Source organism: Acartia tonsa, chromosome 8, assembly GCF_053477335.1.
Source record: "Acartia tonsa isolate MP-2025a chromosome 8, ASM5347733v1, whole genome shotgun sequence".
Classification (NCBI taxonomy): domain Eukaryota; kingdom Metazoa; phylum Arthropoda; class Copepoda; order Calanoida; family Acartiidae; genus Acartia; species Acartia tonsa.
In genome coordinates this window covers 28,304,741-28,328,383 of record NC_137267.1, presented here as the reverse complement: position 1 = coordinate 28,328,383, position 23,643 = coordinate 28,304,741, and the positions used below count along the sequence as shown (strand labels likewise).

At 31.3% G+C, this 23,643-nt stretch overlaps 1 protein-coding gene across 1 annotated transcript; it reads right to left on the bottom strand.

The window, feature by feature from the left end:
* Window positions 1–6,318: 6,318 nt before the first annotated feature.
* LOC145326552 (dynein axonemal heavy chain 3-like) lies at window positions 6,319–23,412 on the bottom strand. Its single transcript, XM_080169923.1, has 18 exons — window positions 23,387–23,412; window positions 21,422–21,521; window positions 21,062–21,214; window positions 20,183–20,254; window positions 19,743–19,850; window positions 19,360–19,462; window positions 18,986–19,060; window positions 18,314–18,461; window positions 17,576–17,679; window positions 17,204–17,286; window positions 16,841–16,927; window positions 16,526–16,617; window positions 14,663–14,758; window positions 11,991–12,166; window positions 10,164–10,238; window positions 8,000–8,070; window positions 7,639–7,739; window positions 6,319–7,450 (listed from the first exon to the last, which is right to left on the bottom strand). The coding sequence occupies exons 1-18, from the start codon at window positions 23,410–23,412 to the stop codon at window positions 7,297–7,299; spliced, it is 1,824 nt and encodes a 607-aa protein (XP_080026049.1). The 3' UTR covers window positions 6,319–7,296.
* Between the last annotated feature and the right edge of the window lie 231 nt (window positions 23,413–23,643).

Genomic DNA, 23,643 nt, shown 5'->3' with positions numbered 1-23,643 from the left:
TTAAATAAAATGAAAGAAATCTACCTGAAGTTCTTATGGTTAAAGCCCTTGGTATACTAGGGTTGTTCACGCACTATGAGACCAATGATAGGCCCGACTTTATTCTCCGAAATCTTCATCCACTCACATATCATTCAAAAGTAAAGAACGTGGAGACATCAAAACATAAACAACATTCCATGCCGCGTCTCTTTAGGAAAGGAAAGTCAAACAAAGACGACATTTGCGCTGAATTGGAATTGTGAATAAGGAAATTAATTTTGATCTTGATAAACACAAAGCTTCCTCGAAAAGAGGTTAAGACACACCCCCCGTTTGAAAGTCAAATTAACTTCCTTAACGAGATTCAAGATTTTTTGCGCTGAGCACTAGCAACATTTCTCACTAAACTCAACTCACCATAATCACATGAGAATGGCCACATCCCGAAAAACATGACAATTTTTGCTCTTAACTAAATGAAACCCCGTGAAATTCATACACAATATTATACTCCTCACTAGGACTCATAATACCTCACATTTTAGGATAGAAGGATGGGGATTGGTTCGCACCATACGATATTGTAAGCACATGACACTGACAAGATCACATACACAAAATCCTAAAATGGACAATCCTATTAATCATGATGTTTTATAAACAAAACAACTTATAATGGTTAATAATCATTTCATAATCAATAGGTATTAAAACATTATTGATAATCAATAAGTACCTACGATAATTTGGTTGAAATGTAAACAAATAATGGTAAGAACAAATAACGAAAAAAATCTTAGACAAGAAAATTAAGATTTATAGGTACTTAAAACTAAATTTGTTAAGCATCAAAAAGAGGAGTTAGAAAAAAAAATTCAAAATCCTCGGGCAGAAAGTTTTTCAAACTTTATGAATAAGAACTGTAACTATCTTAATCAACAATAAAACTTTTCAATACTTAGATAATAGCAAAATAATAATAATATCTCTGTTAGAATTTCCATCAAAATTATGAAAAAAATACCAATTTTAATCTTTGTAAAAAAAAATGAGAATTTAAATATGAATTTTCAATCATTCCTTGATCTGAATAAATGTTTTACTTGATTGAAATTCATATGTAATTTTAAAGAAAAATCTGCTAAAAAAATACTTGATTTTTTTCTTAGAATAAATATCGAATCATGCAACTTCGACACATTTATTCTTTTTTGGTAAACTTTTCAGGTAAGTTTTATAATGAATTGTACTTTTGAAAAGAAATTAGACTCAATAAAAATAAATTTGAGCATATGAAATAGAATAAAAATTAATCGCATTTCGCTTGATTCTTATTTTAGGCATAAAATAGGCATATGAAAATGTGGCTTTTTACTAAAAAAAAATTCTTAATTTTCATAAAATAAGAATCAATTATTAATCATAATTTTTAATAACTGCTTTTATTTTAATATCTGCGATAAAAATGAAGGTAAGGGTAATTTAAAATATGCATAGTTTATCTTAAATTATTTCTGTGATATTCATAAAAATAATAATCAATATTTTATAATATCATACATCGTGTTCATTATTATAAATGCTTATCTCATAGAAAATAGATGTACCTAGGAAAATAATTGCTATAAAAAACTTTCTCAAGGTTTTAAAATTGTCCGAAATCGCTAGGTACGTATATTACTACGAATCTCTGCTCTCGGAATGAAGAAAAAATCTTCACGCGTGGATTACTAGGAATCCTTGCCTCCAGAGTGAAAGAAAAACTTTTATTTGCTTACAAATTTAAACAAATATCTTGATTTTTTGCGATAATCTTTTAAAATAATAATAAGGAATATTTTAAACATTATCATAATAATATTACATGTTGTGTTCTTTACTTTAATGCATTATTTCATATGAGAATCTGAGAAATAACATTTTTTTAGTAAACGTGAACCATGAAAAAAATACCTCGAAAAATAATTATAAAAAAATCTATTTTTCTCAATTTAAAATCTGCAAAATCATTTAGTAATCAATACACACGAACTTTTGCTTTTCGAAATCATACTTAAAGAAACAAAATCTTTTTAAAAATCTTCTTTAAAAGTCTAAACAGTTTCGTAGAATTTTTGTGCTTAAATATGAGCAATAAAATTAGTTGAATAATGAATATTTATTCTTTACAGAACCCATTTAGGTTCCCTTCACAACCTTAATATATAACTTGTAATATTTTTTCTTTAAAAGATCATTTTCACACATAAATGTTGTAAATTAGATTTGCAAGGTTGGTAGACTTTCAATAACTTTCTGGCGGCAACACCCGCCATATTGCAGGCTCTTTACCCTGTGGGGGGCCAGCTTGGCAGCAGCCAGGTCGATTCTTGATTCACAACAGCACCAACCTCATTATCAGAACCGGCTACAACACAGCCAAACTCAGCATCATCATTGTGAACGGCCACAGCCTCTTTAACATCAGAATTGACTGCAACACAAACAACAGCATCAACTGCAGAAATAACAGGTTTATCAACAACATCATCACAAGCAGAACCAACAGGTTCATCATCAACAGCTACGGCAGTGCTCGCCCTAGCAGTGTTGTCAACGGCTGCGGCAGTATCTTTAACATCAGAATTGACTGCAACACAAACAACAGCATCAACTGCAGAAATAACAGGTTTATCGACAACAGCATCACAAGCGGAACCAACAGGTTCATTATCAACAGCTACGGCAGAACCAACCGGTTCATTATCAACAACTACGGCAGAACCAACCGGTTCATTATCAACAGCTACAGCAGTTTTCACCGGCCACGCACTCTCATCCTGGCGCAACCATTCTGGACCCAATCTGTACCTGGATCCTGGGCCCAAATCTGTTACCTTGCAGGTGCTCCTGGATGACTCTGAGGACAAAAATTCAGGCAAGGTGCCTCCACTAACACTGACAGCTTTATATGCAGATTTCTGCTCACCAGCTCCACAGTCAGCACTTGTACAGATAAAACCACTACCAAAAATGGTTCTCCACAACATAGACTGGCCCACTTTCTGGTAGGTTGACGGGAACACGTCAGGATGGGTATTTCCAATGATAATATCCAAGCCTCCACTAATATATGTAAATCTTTCTGGCTGCATCTTAAATATTTACCATCCCTGTCCTTCAGATAAAACACAACATTGCGGCAGGATGATTCACTGCCGTCAGCCACAGAAATGGATGTATATCTGCCGGTAGCTTTCAGCTTCAATTTGTTGGACAGCTTCTCAGACACAAGTGGTAAATTCGCACCAGAATCAAACATGACGGCGGCATGGCAGGCGCCGCCGCCAGGTGCTACAACTGGAACTATTTGCAGCAGGAAGGTACATGTGCTAGGCGCAGAACTTGATTTGAAGACTGTATTCACACTAGCACTAGCCTCATGCAACATACGACTATGATAACTGTCGCAATTATTGGTGCCACAGACACCAAGCTTATCCGATTTATTACAATTGTCAGCAGCATGACCATCACACAGGCAGAGTTCAAACAACTTATTCTGCTGGACAACTTTTTTTCGGTCAACAACATCCATCTTCTTAAACATGAGACAACGGAAAATCGGATGTTTATCCTTGCAACTTTCAATAGGACATGCACTATTCCACTTGGAAGTTTTGTCCTTTCCAGCACATCCATTTTCATTGTCACTGCGGCCATTTACTTGCGCGGCGGCAGCTCTATCACGATTTCTCTTGCCGGCATCAGTATCATAAGACAGATCACCGGCCAACATTGCTCCTCTTGTCTTATCGAGTAGTTCTACAATCTTCTTGATATTAGGCAAGTTCATGCTGCCTAACTCCATCATAATTTTCTCTCTCAGGGCATCTGGACATTTGTCTTTGAAAATATGAATCAGAGTTAGGTGGTGGTAATCCTTAGCTTCGGAACCAACGATGGCTTCTACCTCCTGCATGGTGCTTTTGAAGGTAGCAATAGCACTGACTACGTCCACAGGTTTATCCACAGGTTTCATCTTGTTCAACTTAGTCAAAATTTTCATAAACCGGCGGGTGTTTGACAAAAACATCTGATCCAAAAACAACCATTGTTCATTATGATCACTAATCGCTGACACTTGCTTGCGCAGCTCCGGATTGGTTATCACCTTTTCCATACACAACATCAGACTTAGCCTCTGGTCAGTAAATCCGTAACCAGCGCACAGATCTTTAAAGACCTGTTTAAAGTTGGAGTAATCCGTGTCAGTACCATCAAATGACGGCAACAGGCTATTGTCCCAGCGCCCATACTGCGGGTTGGGACTCCGAATATCCACATCTTGATCTTGATAAACACAAAGCTTCCTCGAAAAGAGGTTAAGACAGATATAAAAGAGGTAATGGCTGACTTACTAGAGATAAAAAAATTAGATATCATAAGTTTAAATGTGTTTTTAAATGGTCAAATAAACTTGAAGGATTCCCCCCACAAACAAAATAAGGGCTTTCACATATGTAAGTAGATGACTTCAAAAAAATATTTGAAAAGCAAAAATATGAATTATTTGGAATATGTATAACTTTTTTTCTTATTCCTAATCTGAATTGGCCTACTGTGAAACAAACACATAGTAATTGACATGGGCTTCTATTCACCCTATTAATTCCAATTGAAATTGCCACAAAATTTAATATTTTGTTTTGGTAAAGTTGTCTTATAACTTGTTTTTTTTCCACTTAACTGAAGGGGAGTGGGTAAGAAGGGGGTTGTGGGGAAATTTTGCTTTAGAATTGTTTGTCAGAATCACATTTCCTTTTCCCTGAGTAATTAATAACTTAGAAAAGAAGAGTGTAGAGAAGCTGTGCTTGTATAAATGAACCACTATAAACAATTGTTGATACTAAAAGGAGTTATACAGTTCTGGTGTGTCATCACCGCAACACAAAAACCTGTTTAAATTTCCTAAATCAGGAGAGCCATTTAATCAAAAGAAAAAGTTCCTTTATATGATATCATAATTTGAAGTAATTAGCTACAGATATAATCAATGACAAAAAAATTCAATTACATAATATTTATCTATTCAATATGGTCGCTTTTTTGTATTTGGTGGACATTAGGAAGTAACATTTTTACTGATTATTAAAATTATGATACATTTCTATCAAAATATCGACATTTTTTAGTAAAGCATCTACTATATTTTGTAAGTAAAATAAATTTCCGTTGTTAATATCCATGCAAAACTGGTGGTTCATCTAGAGTTGTAGTTTCATAATATCAAAATGTCTATATCTAAACAAGTATAAACATATACATAAAAAAATATTTTGAAATGAATATCCCCTTATCTAAAATATCTAACACCTGCCTAGAACCACCACTAACACTATAAAGTATACAGCAGTTTAAGAGCTTTTAACAAACAAACATACAATCATCTACTTTTATATAAGGAATACATATTTTTTGTAAAATTTTACTTACATTAATTTATCATTCTTTTTTTTTAATAAAAGACACACGGCAGAATGAACAAATATGGAGGAGATTTGCCAAATTGTGACAACTAAAAGGGTCCCCAATCTCACTATACTATTGTTCGTATTGAGGAAAGCTTTTACATGAATTACACCAGTGAATAAAAACAAAAGATTACTAACATTATTGTCAGAATAAAACATTGATACCAACAGATATAAAGGAATAGGACATTACGCACTAAATAAATCTTCTTCGATATTATGATAAATATATTAGTCCTTTGTAAATTAAACTTTTTTGTTAGGATAGTAAATATGGTTATTTATTGTATTTTCTCCTGTCAATTTAAATACAAAAGCAGGCATCAATTTAAGGGGAAAACCCTTTGTAGTCCATCATAGCACCCTCTATATAATACTTCTATAATTATGGATTTCAGAGTCCTTCTGCAGTAGAAGTATCACACATCTTTAGCACGATAAAAAAGACCTAAAGTTTACTGGTTAAAAATTTCAGAATGACTTAGAGGAAAATTATAGTTAAAAACCTGTGACTCTGGATTAAAATATGAATCGGTCCGCTCGTTGTTTGTAAGTCTTGGCCAACACCGAACGATAACTAATAACATTAACTTAAATGTCAGAAGTGTAAAGTTAACAGTACTATCTACAGTAGGCCTGTAAGAAGGCTGGACTCTTTACTTTGCACAGTAAAGACTTTCAAAAAAAAATCGTGAAATTTTGGTGATCCTGATATTCTTAGTTAATAAACGCTGATTGTCCTTAAAAATATCCCAAAGTTTTGGTTACAAACTTCGGGTAATTTACAGTCCAATGTCCCCTTCCTTCCTGAGATTAAATAACATTTTACAAAACACCTTTTATTGAGCAAAAACATTGTTTAGTTTACATACAGATAACATAGAAAAAATAAATTACCAAACAAGGACAATCAAACATTTTTAATTTCAAGAATAAGATTAAATTCATAGAAAAAATAAATCACAAAACTCAAAGACCAATAAAACCTACAGATCTTTAATGGAAACTGTAAGTTTTTTTTTTTATAAAAAACAGGTCCGTGCAGGTAAGTGTGGGGTATTGGTGACACCCCATTTCTCTCTTGGCTTATATCTCCCTTAATCATGAATTATCCTTTGCAAAACCAGTGCACGCACCTGATTCAAAGCATAGGAATTTAAAGAAAAAAATAATGAAAATAATCTGTAAAAGAGATATTTGCATTAAAAATCTGCATGGTGAATTTAAAATTACAATAATGAAAGCTTTTGAAATTATAAGTAAACTATAAAATCACAAGCTGAGAGTAAAATTATTTTAAAATGCAGTAATATACTGGTTTAGTTTAAGTTTCTTCTACATATGAGTCAAATACTTTATTAATTCTTAAATTTTGTAAATAGACTATCGTATCGTATTATAAACAGTATTTCGAGGAGAGTAAATTGAAAAATTAGATTATTAATGAAAATTAAAGGAAGGGCCAACAAAACTAGCATCAATTTTATGATTTTTATTTTGTTATGCGTGGAAAATTGCATATGATACGATAAGATACAGTCTTTTTATCAGTATAGATCAAAGGCATAACTTCATAATCATATTCCTTAGATGGATTTGTATAAGCTTAATATTCCTATGCTATTCTGACTGATATATCCATCTTTTCTAAGTTTTTATTTTTAACATTGTAAAAGTTGAATGTAATGTGCCGACATGCAATGTTAATAGTTTCGATATAAATGACAATAAAAAAGTTGTCATTGCTGACATATTGACGACATAATAATTTAACAACAATACAAAAGTACGACATTGTAAACTAGAAAGGAACTTGGCAGACAGCCGCCACCCCACGGTTTATCCAATGAGAATCTTCGTCGTCTGTTGGTAGGTGAATAGAGAAGATGTAATTACAGGAGTGTCCCGCAGTGTTTGTCTCACCGGCTCGGCGAGGGGTCATATACACAGGACATCTATAAATAATCAAAATTAAAGGTACAATAATTATATAATTAAATTATATGTATTTAGGCATGAGTTTTTAAAGTTATACCATAGCAACTAGTAAACTCTTTATTGCTCTCTTTATCTTTGGACTTAAAAAATGGAAAAAGCTCAATCCTAAAACATGAGCAGTAATTCTTAAGAATAATTGTTCTACCTGTATCCTCTCAATTTTGCTGTATCACTAGAGGGAATGAGTCCTATTCTGGGCAGCTCTGTGTATCTGTTCATAGTTCTACACTCCACTAGTTTACCAGACTAAAAAAAGGTTTCATATCATTATATGTAGTTGAGGTAGATTTTTTTAGAGACACTTTAAGGGAAATGATTTTTTAAAATATAGTATAAAATTAAAGAGAAATTGGGCGGGAATAACAAGATTTTAAAGAAAAATCTTGCTGCGAAATAAGTCATGATTACCTCATAAACAGATAGAAACACCAAAGATATAGAGGTTCCAAAGAAAATAAAATGATGATAAAGTAAAAAATGTGTAATTTTTGTAAAACTCGACTAACCTTGACATCCCAAGAAGCGCCTTCAATATGAAGGCCAGTTATACAAGTAGTCGCAGAGCCTACAGTCTCTTCTACAAATAACAAATTTTGTAAGTAAATCTAACTTAATTTAGGCATAACCAGGAATGTTAGCAAAGTATAATAGCAATGGTTATAACAAATACATAGTTTAATAGCAAGGAGAGGGAGGATTTATTACATTATAAATCTAGGTTCGAGGGAAACTTGAAACCTTATACAGACAGATAAAAATTCACAAAAAGCATTTTCCAAAAATAACTACAAGGGTAACTTTTTACTCAATAAGCCATGACGTCCAAATTGTAACAATCAAATCGAAATTGTAGTTTTTTGAAACTCAAAAACTAAAAAATATTTTTTGAATCATTTTCTACTGAATAAGTTACACTTATTTTCATCTCAAATATCATTTACTAGTTATTACTAAGCTTACTTAGCGAAAAAGCATACTAATCATTTAAAACAAAGCATTTTAACAAATAAATTAATATAGTTTTCATCATGCTAGAACAAAATGGTTCTACATAAATTTAACCTTAATATTAATAATTGAAAAAACTTCCAAGCAAAAAAATACTTGGTAAAGAATTTTTATATAAGCTACACAAAACATAACCTTTTTAAATCCCTGGTATAATTTACAAAACATTAGGATGTTTGAGACAAAATTACTACCTATCAAATTAATTTCAAAAATTTTCAAAACATTTTTTATTTGAACATGTAATATATACTCAGTAGAAAGATGTCTGTGCCTGAAGCTTAAAATTTCAGTAACCGCTGAATCGATTGGGTTTTGCATCAGGATATTATTTTTTTTAAATGTATCAAAGTGATATGATATTCAAAAGTTCATTAATTTATTTCTATTTTATTATTCCAATTTTATTTTCAAAAATTTCCAAGCGAAAAAATTACTTGGTTTTTAACAATTAAAAGCTTTACAAAACATACACTTAGATTACTTAAAACATTATTTTACCTGGTTCGTCTATAAAAATAAATGATGAGTTAATATTGAAAACAAAAAAATGTTATTAAACCAAGGGCGTCCAAGCTTTTTCATTTTGGGGGGAGGGGGTAAAAATCAAATTAAAAAATTATAGCCATTCCATAATCCTAATTACTAAAATTGGCAAATTCTACCTTAAAATTGTTTATTTCTTGTTATGTTTAAAAGAAAATCATTTAGTCCAAAATTAAAAATCAAGTATATTAGATATAAACAATAAAGGTACTAAGAAAGAGAGGTAATGTCTGATTGAGCCAATAAATGAATCGCATCGGAGCATACATGAAATCTCATTGGTTGAATTAAACTGAAGTTTTTTTATTAGATTTGATTAGAGCTGTTTGTTTCAACTTTTACTTGAATCAAGTCCATCACATGACGTACTGCCTTCATATTGTTGTTTCACATCTGTTTTATCTGTGCATTAATAATAAATATGCTTCATCTATTGCAATCATTATAAAACAATAAAAATCCCTTTATGAATTTAAGTTAATAAAATCATATTTTTTCTTGCGTTTCTATTAAAACAAAAAAATAATATCTCGGACTTCAAATGTACATGATTTACAATCTTTAATTCGTAATTCGTATTTATTATAAACATTTAAAATACATAAACTCATAGTTTGTTTCATGTTTACCTCGAAATAAATTATATGAAAATAAAATAACAACAAATAGCAATATGTTCGTTACGTTTTCAACAGGAACTAGCGTTGTACTGTGTATACACTGTACACATATGGGTTTGAGGAAAGGGCATATTTTTTTCATTTTGTTCATATAAAGAGGCAGCTGTAAATAGTCGCATTTCTTAAGATAAAGCTTTTCTCATGTAAATTATATCATGTTAAAATTTATTTTCTAGTATAGTGTAAAGCATATTACAAATCCTTTAATAAGTTAGCTATGAATTGTTGAATTCCTTAATATAAAGTTAGCTTTCTAGAAATTATATACTCGAAAAATGTTAAAGTTTTTTGTCAGCTGAAGGAGTTTCTTTGTCAGATTTACGAAAAAGGGGTTCACACTATACTTCTTCTCTCCTAATTCTATTATATAAACATACTATATTTGAAGTTACAATAATAAGCCCTTTCAGGGAACTTAAGTATAAAAAATGCATACCTGGCTTAAACACTTTGAATCTAAAGTATACATCTGAAACTGGCACTTTGCTGCTGCGGGCAAAATTTTCCAAAACTAAATAGAACAAAATTAATTTTTATTAATACATTACTCCTTATGATTTGAAGTGCGAGAAAAAGATAAACCGAGGTTATGTTTGCACTGCTATGAAAAACATTGATAATATTGAAGATTTGAGATGTCAATGTTTTAAATGTTTAAAAAAGAAAGGTAAAATATTTTAATTTTATTGATGTTTTTTGAAAAACATTGAAATTATTGAGTAAAAATCCTTAAATGAAAACCTTCAATAATTGTTACGCTAATCTTTCTAGTGCCCTGTATATAAATGACCAATCAACTCCTCAGAAGTCTTGAAAGGCATAAAAATGATATAAAAACGTTAGTCGAAAAGGTAAAATTATATAGCTTTATAAAAAAAGACAATGTTAATCTCCATAAAGTATTTACACTATTAAAAAAATCTGCAATATTGGATAATATATCAAATAGTTATCCAATCACTTCCTCATATTTTCTTGATTTCAAAAAGACATAATAGCAGATGAATTAGAAGATTGTATTAAAACACTAGAGAGTGAAGTGTTTAAATAATTGTATGTCCCTATCCCAAGGACCTTGTGCCGACTCTCAATTGGGTCTTTGGAAATCAACCAATTGTATCGGGAATATTAGCACAGCCAAGTAGCAGAATACAATTTGCTAGCAGACAAAAAAGGTCCTTGGAAAAGAGGTGGGGGAGGTAGTTATCTGTAAATACATCTATGTTATAAAACTGTTATTGGGAGGGATGATTATGAAATGGGAAATGGAAGTTAGTGCTGACGGTTGTAATATATTTTACAAAAGTGATGACATACCGTGTGAATATATGTATTTTGTAAATATCTTATTTCTGAAATATTTTACCAATACATTTATCACCTCAAAATGATGCAAAATATAGAAATCTAAATATGATCAACAATAACAACTAATTGTACAGGAAAAAATATTTATATATTAAACAAATAAAATCCAATTATACTCAAATATAAATCAACTGGGTTCCAAAAAAATATGTCTTCGTTTGTTTTATTCTTCTTTTATTTAAGTGTTATTAAATGGTACACTTTAGCAATTGGTTTCAGGCTATTTACATTGAAATTAAAGAAAACAACAAACAAACTTTATATTAAAAAATGTATATGCTTATTTCAGGTAGGGTTGAGTAAGGGGTGCCCATGCAAAAACTAGAAACTTAAAATAAGAGGTGAATATGTTGTTTACTCATTAGTTGTAAGGATCTTACCAGTCCACTTTATTAGTTCCTTTTTTTGATCATTGAATTTATACAATTTATAAAGAGCTAGATTGATTATTTAATATTCATACACACTGCAACTTTTTATGAAAGCTATCTAGCATAAACTCATTCATTACAAAAGGTTGGGGAAAAACATTAGAAAGAAACAGCGTAGGCCACACTCAGCCACAGACACCCATAAAAAAAACAATCTACACTACTTTTCAGAAGCTGCAGCAAACTGCACAGATTCCAGAAATATGCCAAGCTTTCAGAGATTAAGTAACTCCTAGCCGTAGCAACTCCCTGCCTTACCCACCATCAGCCTAAGCTACACAAGTTCAGATGATCAATGTCAACCAAAATTATAAAATACTTTGTCACGCGCGAAATTAATAAAAAGAATGATGCCTTTGCCTAAAAACAGACACAATATGTTACCATTATCATTTATTATTTTCAGAACACGATTCTAAGGATACCAGTCTGATCTTACTAACAGATAAAAGTGAATAACTAACCTGCTGTAAGAAAGGAGTGTGGAAAGTAGAATCCAGGAAACCAAAATGTGTTTGGCGTTCCATTCGTAATCCACCCATTCAAAAATTGGACTCGGTTAGCCAAATCAGTTATGTACTGAGATAGTTCATATTCACTTTCATACGAGATTTTCTTCCAAGAGTCGGGCAGTTGGTTTCTAAATAAATAGACATAGATTAATAATATCAAAGAGACTAGAGTTGGGCTCGATATAATTATCTCGCTATTGGCTAGGTTTATTCAATGTTTTATTTACTTTCTTTTGGTTATCTGAATTCTGACTATTTGCCCTATTCTTCCATTATCTTCTTCCTGACAATTTCTTTCTTTAAACTATTTTAGGATCTTAATATTTTTTATTTCAAACTATCGTCCTGAAAGGGTTAAAATGTTTAGTCAACTGTTAAATTTTAGTTCAATATCTGACCACATTACGCATGTATCGCTAGTATAAAATTATGTTAAAACAAAGTTTTCTTTTGTTTACTATATTATAAACTAGCGGCTTCGCCCCTAGCCTCTAGGGGCTAATCTTCTGCGAAAAAAATAAAGGACCTAGGAAATCTTCTGCAAAAAAAAATAAAGGACCTAGGAAATCTTCTGCAAAAAAAAATAAAGGACCTAGGAAATCTTCTGCAAAAAAAAAAAAAAAAAAAAAAAATTGGGGGGGTATTTTTTTATTTTTTGGGGGGGTTGGGGGTGTCCCATCCCCCAAGAAAATAGCCTAAAACCACCACAGGACCAGTAGGTATATTCCCTGAAGAGTAGAATCCGATCGGTTCAGTGGTTACCGAGATCTTAAGGGACAGACAGACAGACGGACGGACAGACGGACAGACGGACAGACGGACAGACATCAAGCTACTTTGTATTATAGATTTAAATTTTCTGTTTTATGGATAGAAATTTAACACTTCAATATAATTTAAATAGCAACATGAAATAAAAAAATGAATTTATTCTTCATACAATAAAATAATGGGTCTTATTGTTCTAGTCAATGAGAGTTTATTATGGATTATTGGAGCACTATGAGTTTTAAACATTTATTGCTTGGAAAACTTGAGCTCATATATAGACATTTATTTCCTATATAGAGCTGTCATGGATCTTGATGCAATAAAGCAGGCTGTTTAGTAAATGTTAAAAATTGGAAGAATCTATTAAATAAAAGTTATCGCAAATATACTTAGTAAATAACTGAGTATCCAAATACATATATGTACGTAGGATGCATAGAGAAAAAAATTAAAGAGAGAAATCAAGGTATTTAGAAGACTAAAATAGGCAGTGGGCCCAGAGGCCTATATTGAGCTAATACCGCGCTGAATTTTTATTGTTATTCCACCACTTTTCGAAATGGGAATATTTTAAAATAAGATGTAATTTTTAGACAATTATAGTTGCTATTTAAATCATACATCTGTTTTTTTATAGGATGATATAATAGTTATTTCTCGCATCGTATTATAAACGGCTTTCCGCGGATATAGAATGTACAGTTATAAGATTAAAACCAGTTTTTTAGCCCTGAGGTGCTAAGATTTATATTGCAGTCTATCTAACTTTTATTTCTTAATAAATAAACGTTTTTTACAAATTAATATAAAAACTTGATGTCCTGGTAAGGTTTATTACTATTTTGGGGAAGGGTACCATCACTATCCCAAGAGAATCAACTCCAATGATATAAGGCAGTAAGGTTTTTTATCTGAATCTCAAAATTAGGCAATTAATTATGAATAAAAAAATCACGCAACCTTTCTTTTTAAAAAAATCAATTAAAAAGTTAATTAATGTGAAAAGTATAAGTTTAAATGAAAAAAAGTCTTTAGTAAGTGCTATTTATTTTTGATGATAAAGATTTTGCAAAAGACGTTTTATTGCTATATTGATCAGAAATATGTTAGAATTTGTTGTTAGGTTTTTTCTACAAATCTTTATATTGAAAGTCTAAATTTGAAAATTGTGATATTTTTAAAGCTTATAGTATTTATATAAGTTGTTTGTATCTTTAAATAAAAAAAAAATATTACAAATCAATTTTTGTTTGTTTTTTATTCAAGATTTTCATATTTTTTTCAATTTTTTTTCAGAACTTTAAATTGAAAATAAACCAAAAGACCCCGCTAAAATATTTTGTCTCCACCTGGAATCATCAAGGATGTATGTATATTTTCACCCTACATAGGTCCCAGGGCTCGGCACTTACTTTTGTCTTGATTCAATTGTAGCCCACAGTGAATTGTATTTTAAATATTTTCTTTATTTTTTTAAAAACCTAATAAATTATAGATAATAATAAGATAAAATTTTTTTTTACATATATAGAATAGGTTATGATTAAGATGCAAAAAGCTGTGAGCGGTTTAGATAAATAGCAGACATTATTTTACTAGGGGGGGGGGGGGTAATATTTTACAATAAAAAAAGGTGAGTATTCATCCTCTTATCCTTTTTCCTTATGGTAGGATGTCTGTCTGTCTGTTCCAAAAGATCTCGCGGAAATCTAGACTAATTTGGGTCTTTTTATTAGAGCATTTATTTTTCTATTTGTGTGTCAGAAATGAGCGATTTTGCAAACCCTCCATTAACCTAGATAGCTAGGAAGATAATAAAAAAGAAGTATAGATATATAAACGTAGATGGTTACCTTACAACTTTACTCAATGTTTGTTCTATCTCCAATGACATGATGATTTCTCCTTTCAATGCGCTCATCAAATCTTTCAATGAAGTTCGAACAAGCCTAAAATATTGTTGTTTACATTAAATGTTGCAATATCAAAATTAGTTTTACACTAGAATGATTAACATTTATAAACGCGAAGCTCCGTACAACAGAACATTTTCTTTTCCATTTGAAAAATTCCAAATAAAACCTCACATTATTTCTTCATAGCTATATTTTTCAAAATTTGCTTTGGAATGTGTCCAACCTCGCGTTCAATAATTGTCTGAAGCACGTCGAAATAAAACGAGGAAAGGCTCGGAACGAATATCTGATCCTATTATAAACAACCTGCAAGTTTCGAGAATGGAAATTTTAAAATTTAAAGGAACAGAATAAGTTCTTTGCCTCTACTTATATCTTATTTCGAAGAATGAAAAAACTGTATTTATCTTGCCTCGAATACACGTATTCGTAAAATCTTATCGAACAAATTTCTTATAATTGAACGTCTATTTCGTGCAATTTAATCGCTAATTTTATCGATTTTTTACGAAAAACGTGCCCTAATTGTGAATCTTTGATTTATCTGATTTACATTACCAAACTCAAAAACAAATAAACTTTAAAATATAATCACCATTCTCGAAACTTTTATAGAAAAGGGAAATTTTTCACTTTTATTACATTTCATATGTGTTAAAAACTTGTTATCTAAACTTCGCTTGAGTCCTTAGTATTAATATGAAAAAATATTATTAAGCTTAAAATCCATATCACAAGCGAAAAGTTTAAATAAATACGTTCAAACTCTTTTAGGTTTTCTTTCACTGTTATGTTTAGATGTTGCTCGTTCCGTGGTTAAAATAAGAATGATTGAATATACGGGCTTTCCTTTAGCCCCCTCTCTCCCTCGTGGTATACTATAATTGTACCGGTCCGACTAAATTCCGTCTACCGCAATTGTAAACTTGAACTTGGCCCGTACCGCCTTCATAGAGTGCTCCTCTATTATTCAAAATGGCCCCTGCCGTTATTCTTGCCTGCCGATGGGGCCCAATTTACACATATTTCAAAATTAATCCGTAAGAGGTCCTCCCAGTTACGTCACGTCTCTCTACTGCCACCTAGCGGCCGTAGCTGACAACTATTAATTTTATAGGCATCCGTCTGCTAGTTACGAGCTTTCACACGTCTCTCTACTGCCACCTAGCGGCCGTAGCTGACAATTTAATTCTATAAGCATTTGTCTGCTAGCTCTATGAGCTTTCTCTCTTATTAATATCAGGCCAGACAATTCCCAATGAATTTCAACAAAATTCACCCTAAGATCTCAAAAGCTGGTTGTTTATAATCGTCTGTACGCGAAATTCTAATCCTCCCCTGTCCACGTTTTCTTTCGACGCTCTGAGCCGCTTATTGAACTGCTCCTAGAGACACATTTAAGCAAATTTATAGAAAAATCCTACCATATTCCGCAACAAATATCAATTAACATATATTCATTTTTAATCTGTTGTGAATTTGCTTTAAAAAACTTATATTTGTTTGCAATGTTAAAAACTTAAAACTATGGTAAAAGGATAAAGATATTTACTACAGTAGCTTTTCAAAGCAACTAAAATAAACAAAATTTGTAATATGAACAGCATACACTAATGTAGAAAGGTCTCATCAAAGCGTATTGCTTTGACAAATATTTCATTGTGACATGTAATAAGTTTGTTCAAAATTAAAATTTAAATAAAAGCTAATTTTTAAAGGATAACAACAGCTTATGTTATCAACTGTTAGTATTTAGATAAAAATTTCGATTGGAAAAGCTCTGATTAAAAAATGTATTACCTGATCAACTTATTATATCTTTCAATTTCAAGCTTCAGAACAGAGTTCAAACATTCGTGGTAGGATGTGGGGAATTTCTCTTCCAAATCACTCTAAACATATTTTAAAAACAGTTTTAAAATAGATATAATTAAGAAGAATTTAAAATTAAATCTGCTTACTTTATTGCAAAATTGTTCTTTTTAGGGTAATATTCAGATTGAGAGATGGATTGATTTAGAATGAGGATCAATATTTAATACAAAGTGAAAAAAATGATTAGTTCAATATTAGTAACATAGCAACTAAGTATTTAGAAAAAGTAAGAAATCTTACCAGCAAATCATCTGGAACTTTAGATAGAAGATCTGTTCCTGTCTCAAGAACAATATCAAGTCGAGATAGCTCTCGTCCCATTCCAACCTAAGAATAAACATTAATTTGAGCATTGAAACAATAACATAGCATGTTCTATACTACTGAGATGCTTTCTTTGTATCTGTCTACATTACAATAATGTTGAAAAATGTGTTTATTTTGATCTGTTATTTTGTCCGTTTTTAAATATTAAAAATATATATCTTTGTGTAATTGTAATTTAGGAAAAACGATGTAGGCAAATTTTGTAGGAGGGAGAATAAAAAACAATGTAGATGTGTGTGCGTGTGCGAATATGATTTATTAGAGAATATTGTTCACCTGGGGTTGAGTAGATAGCACTCCAGATAAAAATAGTTTTGTTTCATTTTCATTACGCAAAACTGATGCGAAACTGTTCAAACCTAAATTTAAATTCATGCTCAGACACAATCAGCTAAGTTTTTTGGTCCTTTTAACTGATAGGCTACTTGTTAAAGAAAAAAAATAGCAGTGGAAGGTAAAGCCGAGAACACCCCCCCCCCCTCCCCAAACTCTCCCAAAAAAACTGTAAGTTGAACCAGAGCCGGTAATATTTTTGCTTAGATGTAGCCAACTCGCAAGTAAGTCAACGATTCGTAGTAGCCTAACTGACTTTTAAAGTGAAATATTAATAGATAAATGTTCTTGGTGTCAACTCAACTAAAACATTACCTAATGCTTCAGGTTCCACTGGTATATTAATATTATTGGAATAAAGTTGGACTTCTTCAATACTGAAATCCTCCGGGTAGCCATAAACCTCTCCAAGATATCTCCTATATTCATATATTGAAGTTCTTTGTTTTATGCTTTTCTATGGCTGTATTACCATCCCTATTCACGATGACAATATAGCCAGTAAAAGAACAACTTAAACTTTTGTTTCATACTTTTATTCAGTTTTAATGAAGCTACTGTGTCTGTCCTTCTTTTTTGAATCTCTGCCTCTTCCCAACCATTTTTGGGTATAGTCCTTTCCACGACATCCCTCCATAAGGGGCGATTCTTCGTATTTTTCACAGTAGCTTTTCTCCTATTTCTAGCCCCTGCGGGGGGCTCTAACCCTGCGGGACCAATTACCTAACCCTGTTAGGCAATCACCTAACACAATATAACCTAACCTAACCTAAAATAACCTATAAAAAGCCATTTTAAAAATACGACTAATCGCCCCTTATGGAGGGATGTCGTGGAAAGGACTATACCCCCATTTTTCACTGCACTGTTTCATTTCCATACAGTGCAGTGTGTTAATTTTTATTTATGTTGTAAATTTTGTATTTCGTTATCGTTCCAAACAGCTTCCCGACTAATCGTTTTTATTTTCTAGAAACATGTCTCTATCTCAAATTTGAGTCTGAGCTTTCAACCCTAAAAATGAATAAATATGCCTAAAATATGTAAATTCACCTTTTCTTTCCAGACGAAATCTGGTCGTTGTAAAATTGTTTGAGCAGGGAATTTATGAGTATTCTGTCATTTTGATCAATGATTCTTCCTCCATAGTTACACTCCGCTGTTAGATATCTTAAAGCTTCAAATGGAGGTTTCTTTTCACCTAATATAAGAAATTTTTAAATAAACAAATATAAATTTGTTTTAAAATCTACATAAAAAGTAACGGGATGTCTGTACTTAAGAATTTAGAGATATGTTAAGCAAGTCCAGAGAAGGTTTATAACTATTTCAAGGAGAGTACCTTAACCCTCCCCAGAGGATTCGCCCCTAAAAATATTCTCAATATTTTCTTTATTTTTCTTTTTAAAACAAAATGTAAAGTAAAGGCTCAATTCTTTTCTCTCCCTCTATTACCCCTAGAGGCCTAGATTATAACCTTTTTAACATTAAATACCTTTTTTATAGTTTTGCTTATGTTAAAGACATGCAAAATAATAGAAAATTCAATGAGCAACAATATTACTTTTTTATTTCAAATGAAAATAGTTTTATACTATCAATATTCCAGATAAATAACACGTTATAGCTATACCATAATTAACGACTAGAGCTATCCGTAACAGACTGACCAACACTAAATGTAAAAAAGCTGAGCCTTTAACTTAAAGATTTCCATATTTATACCTGCCAACAATGATTTCAGTTGTCTGGCACTAACTTCAAGATCAGATGTTGAAAAATGATATGGCAAGTTCCAACCTTAAAAAGTAAATAATGTAAAATGTATAAATTTGTATAACAGATATATTTAATTTTCATTTAATAGAATTCGATTTGTCAGGAAACATTATAAAATGGTTACAAATTTTCTTGCTATTTAGATCCAAAATGTAATAAAATCACATTATCTTTATCCGTCGCAAACTTGGCGCGAATCCATAAATGAATTAATGTCTGTTTACTTGTTTAGATATTTTTGTTAGTATCTAACTAGAGAACTTAAAAAGGATCTGTTTAATTGACCACATTATGTAAAGATGCTATAGTTATCATCTTACCTTGGGAACCAAAATGAGATCTCTCAATGACCACAGCATGAAAAAATGCCAGACTGTACACCAAACGATGGAATATAGTTTCGATTTTCCCGTTTCCATCCTCCTTAAATCAAAATATTTGTTTATAAGTTCACAGTAATATTAAATTATCTAACATTTTAAAAGTCAATAGATATATACAAATACTAAAAGCAATATACAGACGCACGAGTGGGTAGAATTCGTTGCAATACAAACACGTGGACGAATAAAAAAAAAGATAAAGAAAAATATAGGTACTGACGAACAAACTTAAAAGTGAAATTATTTTTTTTCAATGATTGATCATTGATTTCTGTATTTTAGTGTAGACAAACACAAAAGTATAATTATAATATCCAAACCTTCTTCCATTGATAAAAATTTGCAGATTGTATAAATTCAGATTTATAGAAACTGTGGATATTATTTCTAATTCCTGCTGGATGTTGTAGTGCTATCTTTACTCCACCCTGTAAAACAAACAAAATTTTATTTTAAAATAGGTTTCTTATGAATACTCTACTTTCAAAATTATCTAAAAAATCATTATACTTATAATAAAGTAACAGAATTCACCCCTTCCCCCCCCCCCCCCCCAACCCACATAAAGTGCTACTAGAGGCGTAGCCACTTATTTTAGACAAATAAATTGTTTCGAATTATTTTAAAGCGAGATTAAACATATTTTGATACCGGTGATACTTTTAATTCAAAGTAATATTGATTGATGTTATCAAATACTTTGTTAAATTCAAACTGCATTAAATTCTATTTTTGATTAACTTTTCCTTTGAGCACAAACCTGCAATAATGAAGTAGGGAATTCTTCTGAAGGATAGCTTGTCAACCAAAGCCGGAAATCTTTATGTGCATTCTTAAATAAACAAAATATATACCTACCCTTTTTTAAAACACAAGACAATATCAGGAGCAGGGAGAAATATTTCCATTAAATATAAAAGTTAATTGACATATAGTAACTACTGCAGTTCTCGGTAAAATATTGCTGGTACGAATATTACCAAAAATCTATGAATTTTAAAGGCTGCTAGCTGCCAAACGGCTAAACGTACAAATCATACCCGCACATCATTTTAAGCGGTATAAGAAGGCCTACAAATAATCTGGAATAGCCAAGATCCAATGATGCACAGGGAAATCTTCACTGAAGAAAAAACGTGTAAAATAGGCCTTTTTCGCGCATTTCTCTGCACTGCGAGATAATTATGCATTATTGATTTATGGCTATTCCAGATTATTTGTAGGCATTCTTATGCCGCTTAAAACAGTGTGCGGGCATGATCTGTACGATCAGCCGTTTGGCAGCTAGAAGCCTTTAAAATTCATAGATTCATTTTGGCAATATTCGTTACCAGCAATATTTTACCGTAAAGTGCAGTAGATCCCGATATACAAACAAAATAAGGCTTTAACTGCAAAAGCAGAGATACTGTTTATTTGTGTGCCAATGTAGATGTTAATTTGACAAGAAAGAATAGACAGTAGAGATAATAAAGGGGTGAGTCATAAAAGGCATAAAGAGTTTTAAACCGTGTACTATATTTCGCCAGACAAACGGACATTTTCTAATAACTGAGTAATTTACAATATATCTAAGTAATTAAATACAAAATTCAAATTGAAAATTCAAAGCCTTCACAATACTCATTATAAATGATACCTGGAAATCAATTTCCTCCCATATAGTGACCAGATTAGGTAGCCAGGAAGAGGCCAAGTGACAGTTCTGCAGCAGGATCCAGTCACCAGATTTTACACCTTCTGATATCAACTTTTCAGCTGCAGGTCCCTGGCCCTGACCAAGGGAAAGTGCCTAGATACATACAATAAGTTACTAAAAATGGATAGATTAATCATAAGATTATTGAATCAGTACAAGAATAAGACTGATCCTTCAAAATTTTCGATTTACACGATGATTGAAAGGTAGAATTATTCTTTTTTTATTTGAATCTGGCGTAATGCATTATTTAAGCCATAACATATTTTTATATTTTTTATGGCCAATAATATGTCTTACCCTAATATCATTTTGAATGCCCAGAGAATCAGAAAGCTTGTTGAGTTGATAGAGAGGATCTACGCCAGATTTTAGCACAAAAATCAGGGGTTGCTCACGACTACTTAAGCAGTCCAATTATACCACATTATATAGATATGTAAATTTATTTTAAAAATGCACTTAAGGTTTTGATTATTTTAAAAAATAAATCTCAAGCAAAAGGATTCACTAGATAATTAGAATATTGGAAAAGAAAAGTTTGTCAAAATATTAGGGATGGAGAAAAACTTATAGTGAAATTAATTCACAACAGCTTCCGCAGAATCAATAACTACAAAAGGCAGAATTTTCATTGTGATAATTAGAGGGATAATTGATTTATCTTCTATTTTCCTATCCCTGTATCCCTGAAAGATGTGCATCGAACAGAATATTCGAAAGTAACTTAACTCTGTAAATGCAGTTACTTACAAGGATAACAATAAAGTGTAGCTCAGCCAATCAGAACATAGGACAAAAGAACATTATCAAATACAGAGTTAAACGCTTTGCCCCAAGAGGTAATTTAAAAAAAATTATAATTAAGTATTTCTGGTGCTGCCATTTATTGGGAAATAGTTTCCCCAGAAAAAAAAAAAAAAATTTGAGGGGGGAAATTTTGATTTTTTGGGGGGGTTGGGGGTATCCCACCCCCCAAGAAAATAGCTTTAAACCACCAAAGGACCATTAGGTATATACTCTGAAGAGTAGAATCTGATCGGCTCAGTGGTTACCGAGATCTTAAGGGACGGACGGACAGACAGACGGACAGACAGATGGACAGACAGAAGGACAGAGAGACGGACAGACAGACATCGTTCTACTTTGTATTATAAATAATAATAAGAAGTAAAAATCTTCATTAATCTGCCTTAAAGTTGATTAAATCTAGATTGCTTATATAATGCCAAGTTACACTTTAGACTAAGATTTTGAATGTCTGATAATTACCATTTTAAAAATTTAGCTTATTGGAGAATTCTATACTTGAAATTTTGTATGAATTTAAAGCTAAAATCCAGCCGAAAAAAATAAACTTATAGCTTAGAATCATTCCTCATTGAAAAACATACTAACATGCCTAAATATACGACCAAAGATATTTGTTACTAATATACATACGGACGCACCCAAACTTAAACAAGCATTGCTTTCAATCAAAAGGGAAATTGATATTTTTTGTGCTTTGATTTCCCGCAAGACTTCATCACAAACTTAAAACTTTAAATTTCTTAATGTTGACTTTCTTGATTATTGCATTCTCATAAAACGACAAAATATTGAGAGAAAAAATGTGGTAAATTATAACCAAATACTATAGTTTTATTAGTTTTTATTAAATGTTCATCATCTACTTAGTGTATTTGACTGGCTATTAAAGTAGATGTATAAAACTTATGCTACAATGAGAAGGCGTCTTTTCAGGTAATATAATTTAAGTGATGACACTTAGTAATTTCGGATTTTTTAATGTACTGTGCAGCTGGACATAAACAAGACAAAATTTGAATTCGAATAACCTTAATTAAATATATTTCTAATGTAGTCTTTATTATTAATATCAATTGATAAAGTTATTTTTTTTTCAATTAGTTGTTAACTATTTCCTATTTAGATTAGTCGAACATCGATTTTAAACCTTAAAAGTAGATCACTGTAACAATGAATTTTAATTGCTACCAGAAACTCCCTTCATTCATTTTAAATGTTAACACAAAACTTGTACATGAAAAAGTTACAATATTAACTTGATTCTTGAAATAATTATTCATAAACTGTTAATTGCAGTTATATAAAATGATATAAAAGCGAAACATTTCTTTGGGTGCATTGGTTCTTGAATCTATTTTACAAAATCTATTGAATGGTATAACAAGATAACTTTCCTGGAATCCTGATAACTTGATTTCAAATCAAACTCTGGTATGAGTGTGAACTCTTTACCTGTGTGTATGTGTATGTTTGCTCATGTCCTATCCACCAAACACACAAATCCAATTCTAGGATTAACTTTGGGTTGGTTTGAGCGTTTTAATAAAAACGATGAAAATGTTTAACAGACTTGAAGTATCGAAGCTAACTTCAACTCAAGTCAGTCGGTTTGTCTGTTCGTCAAGAAAAGTTAGCTATTTTTTTTTATCCTGTCTATTTTTAACCTAGTCATAAAAGAAAGGTAAGCTATATGTGGCATCTTTGTCTTT

What these genes read in the sequence shown, in the direction of transcription:
- LOC145326552 (XM_080169923.1), bottom strand. Translation starts at nt 23,412, where the DNA reads ATGAGCAAACATACACATACACACAG. An exon ending in AAACATACACATACACACAG is followed by an intron (nt 21,522 to 23,386) that starts GTAAAGAGTTCA and finishes CTGCTTAAGTAG; the next exon opens with TCGTGAGCAACCCCTGATTT. An exon ending in ATTTCGTCTGGAAAGAAAAG is followed by an intron (nt 17,680 to 18,313) that starts GTGAATTTACAT and finishes ATATGAATATAG; the next exon opens with GAGATATCTTGGAGAGGTTT.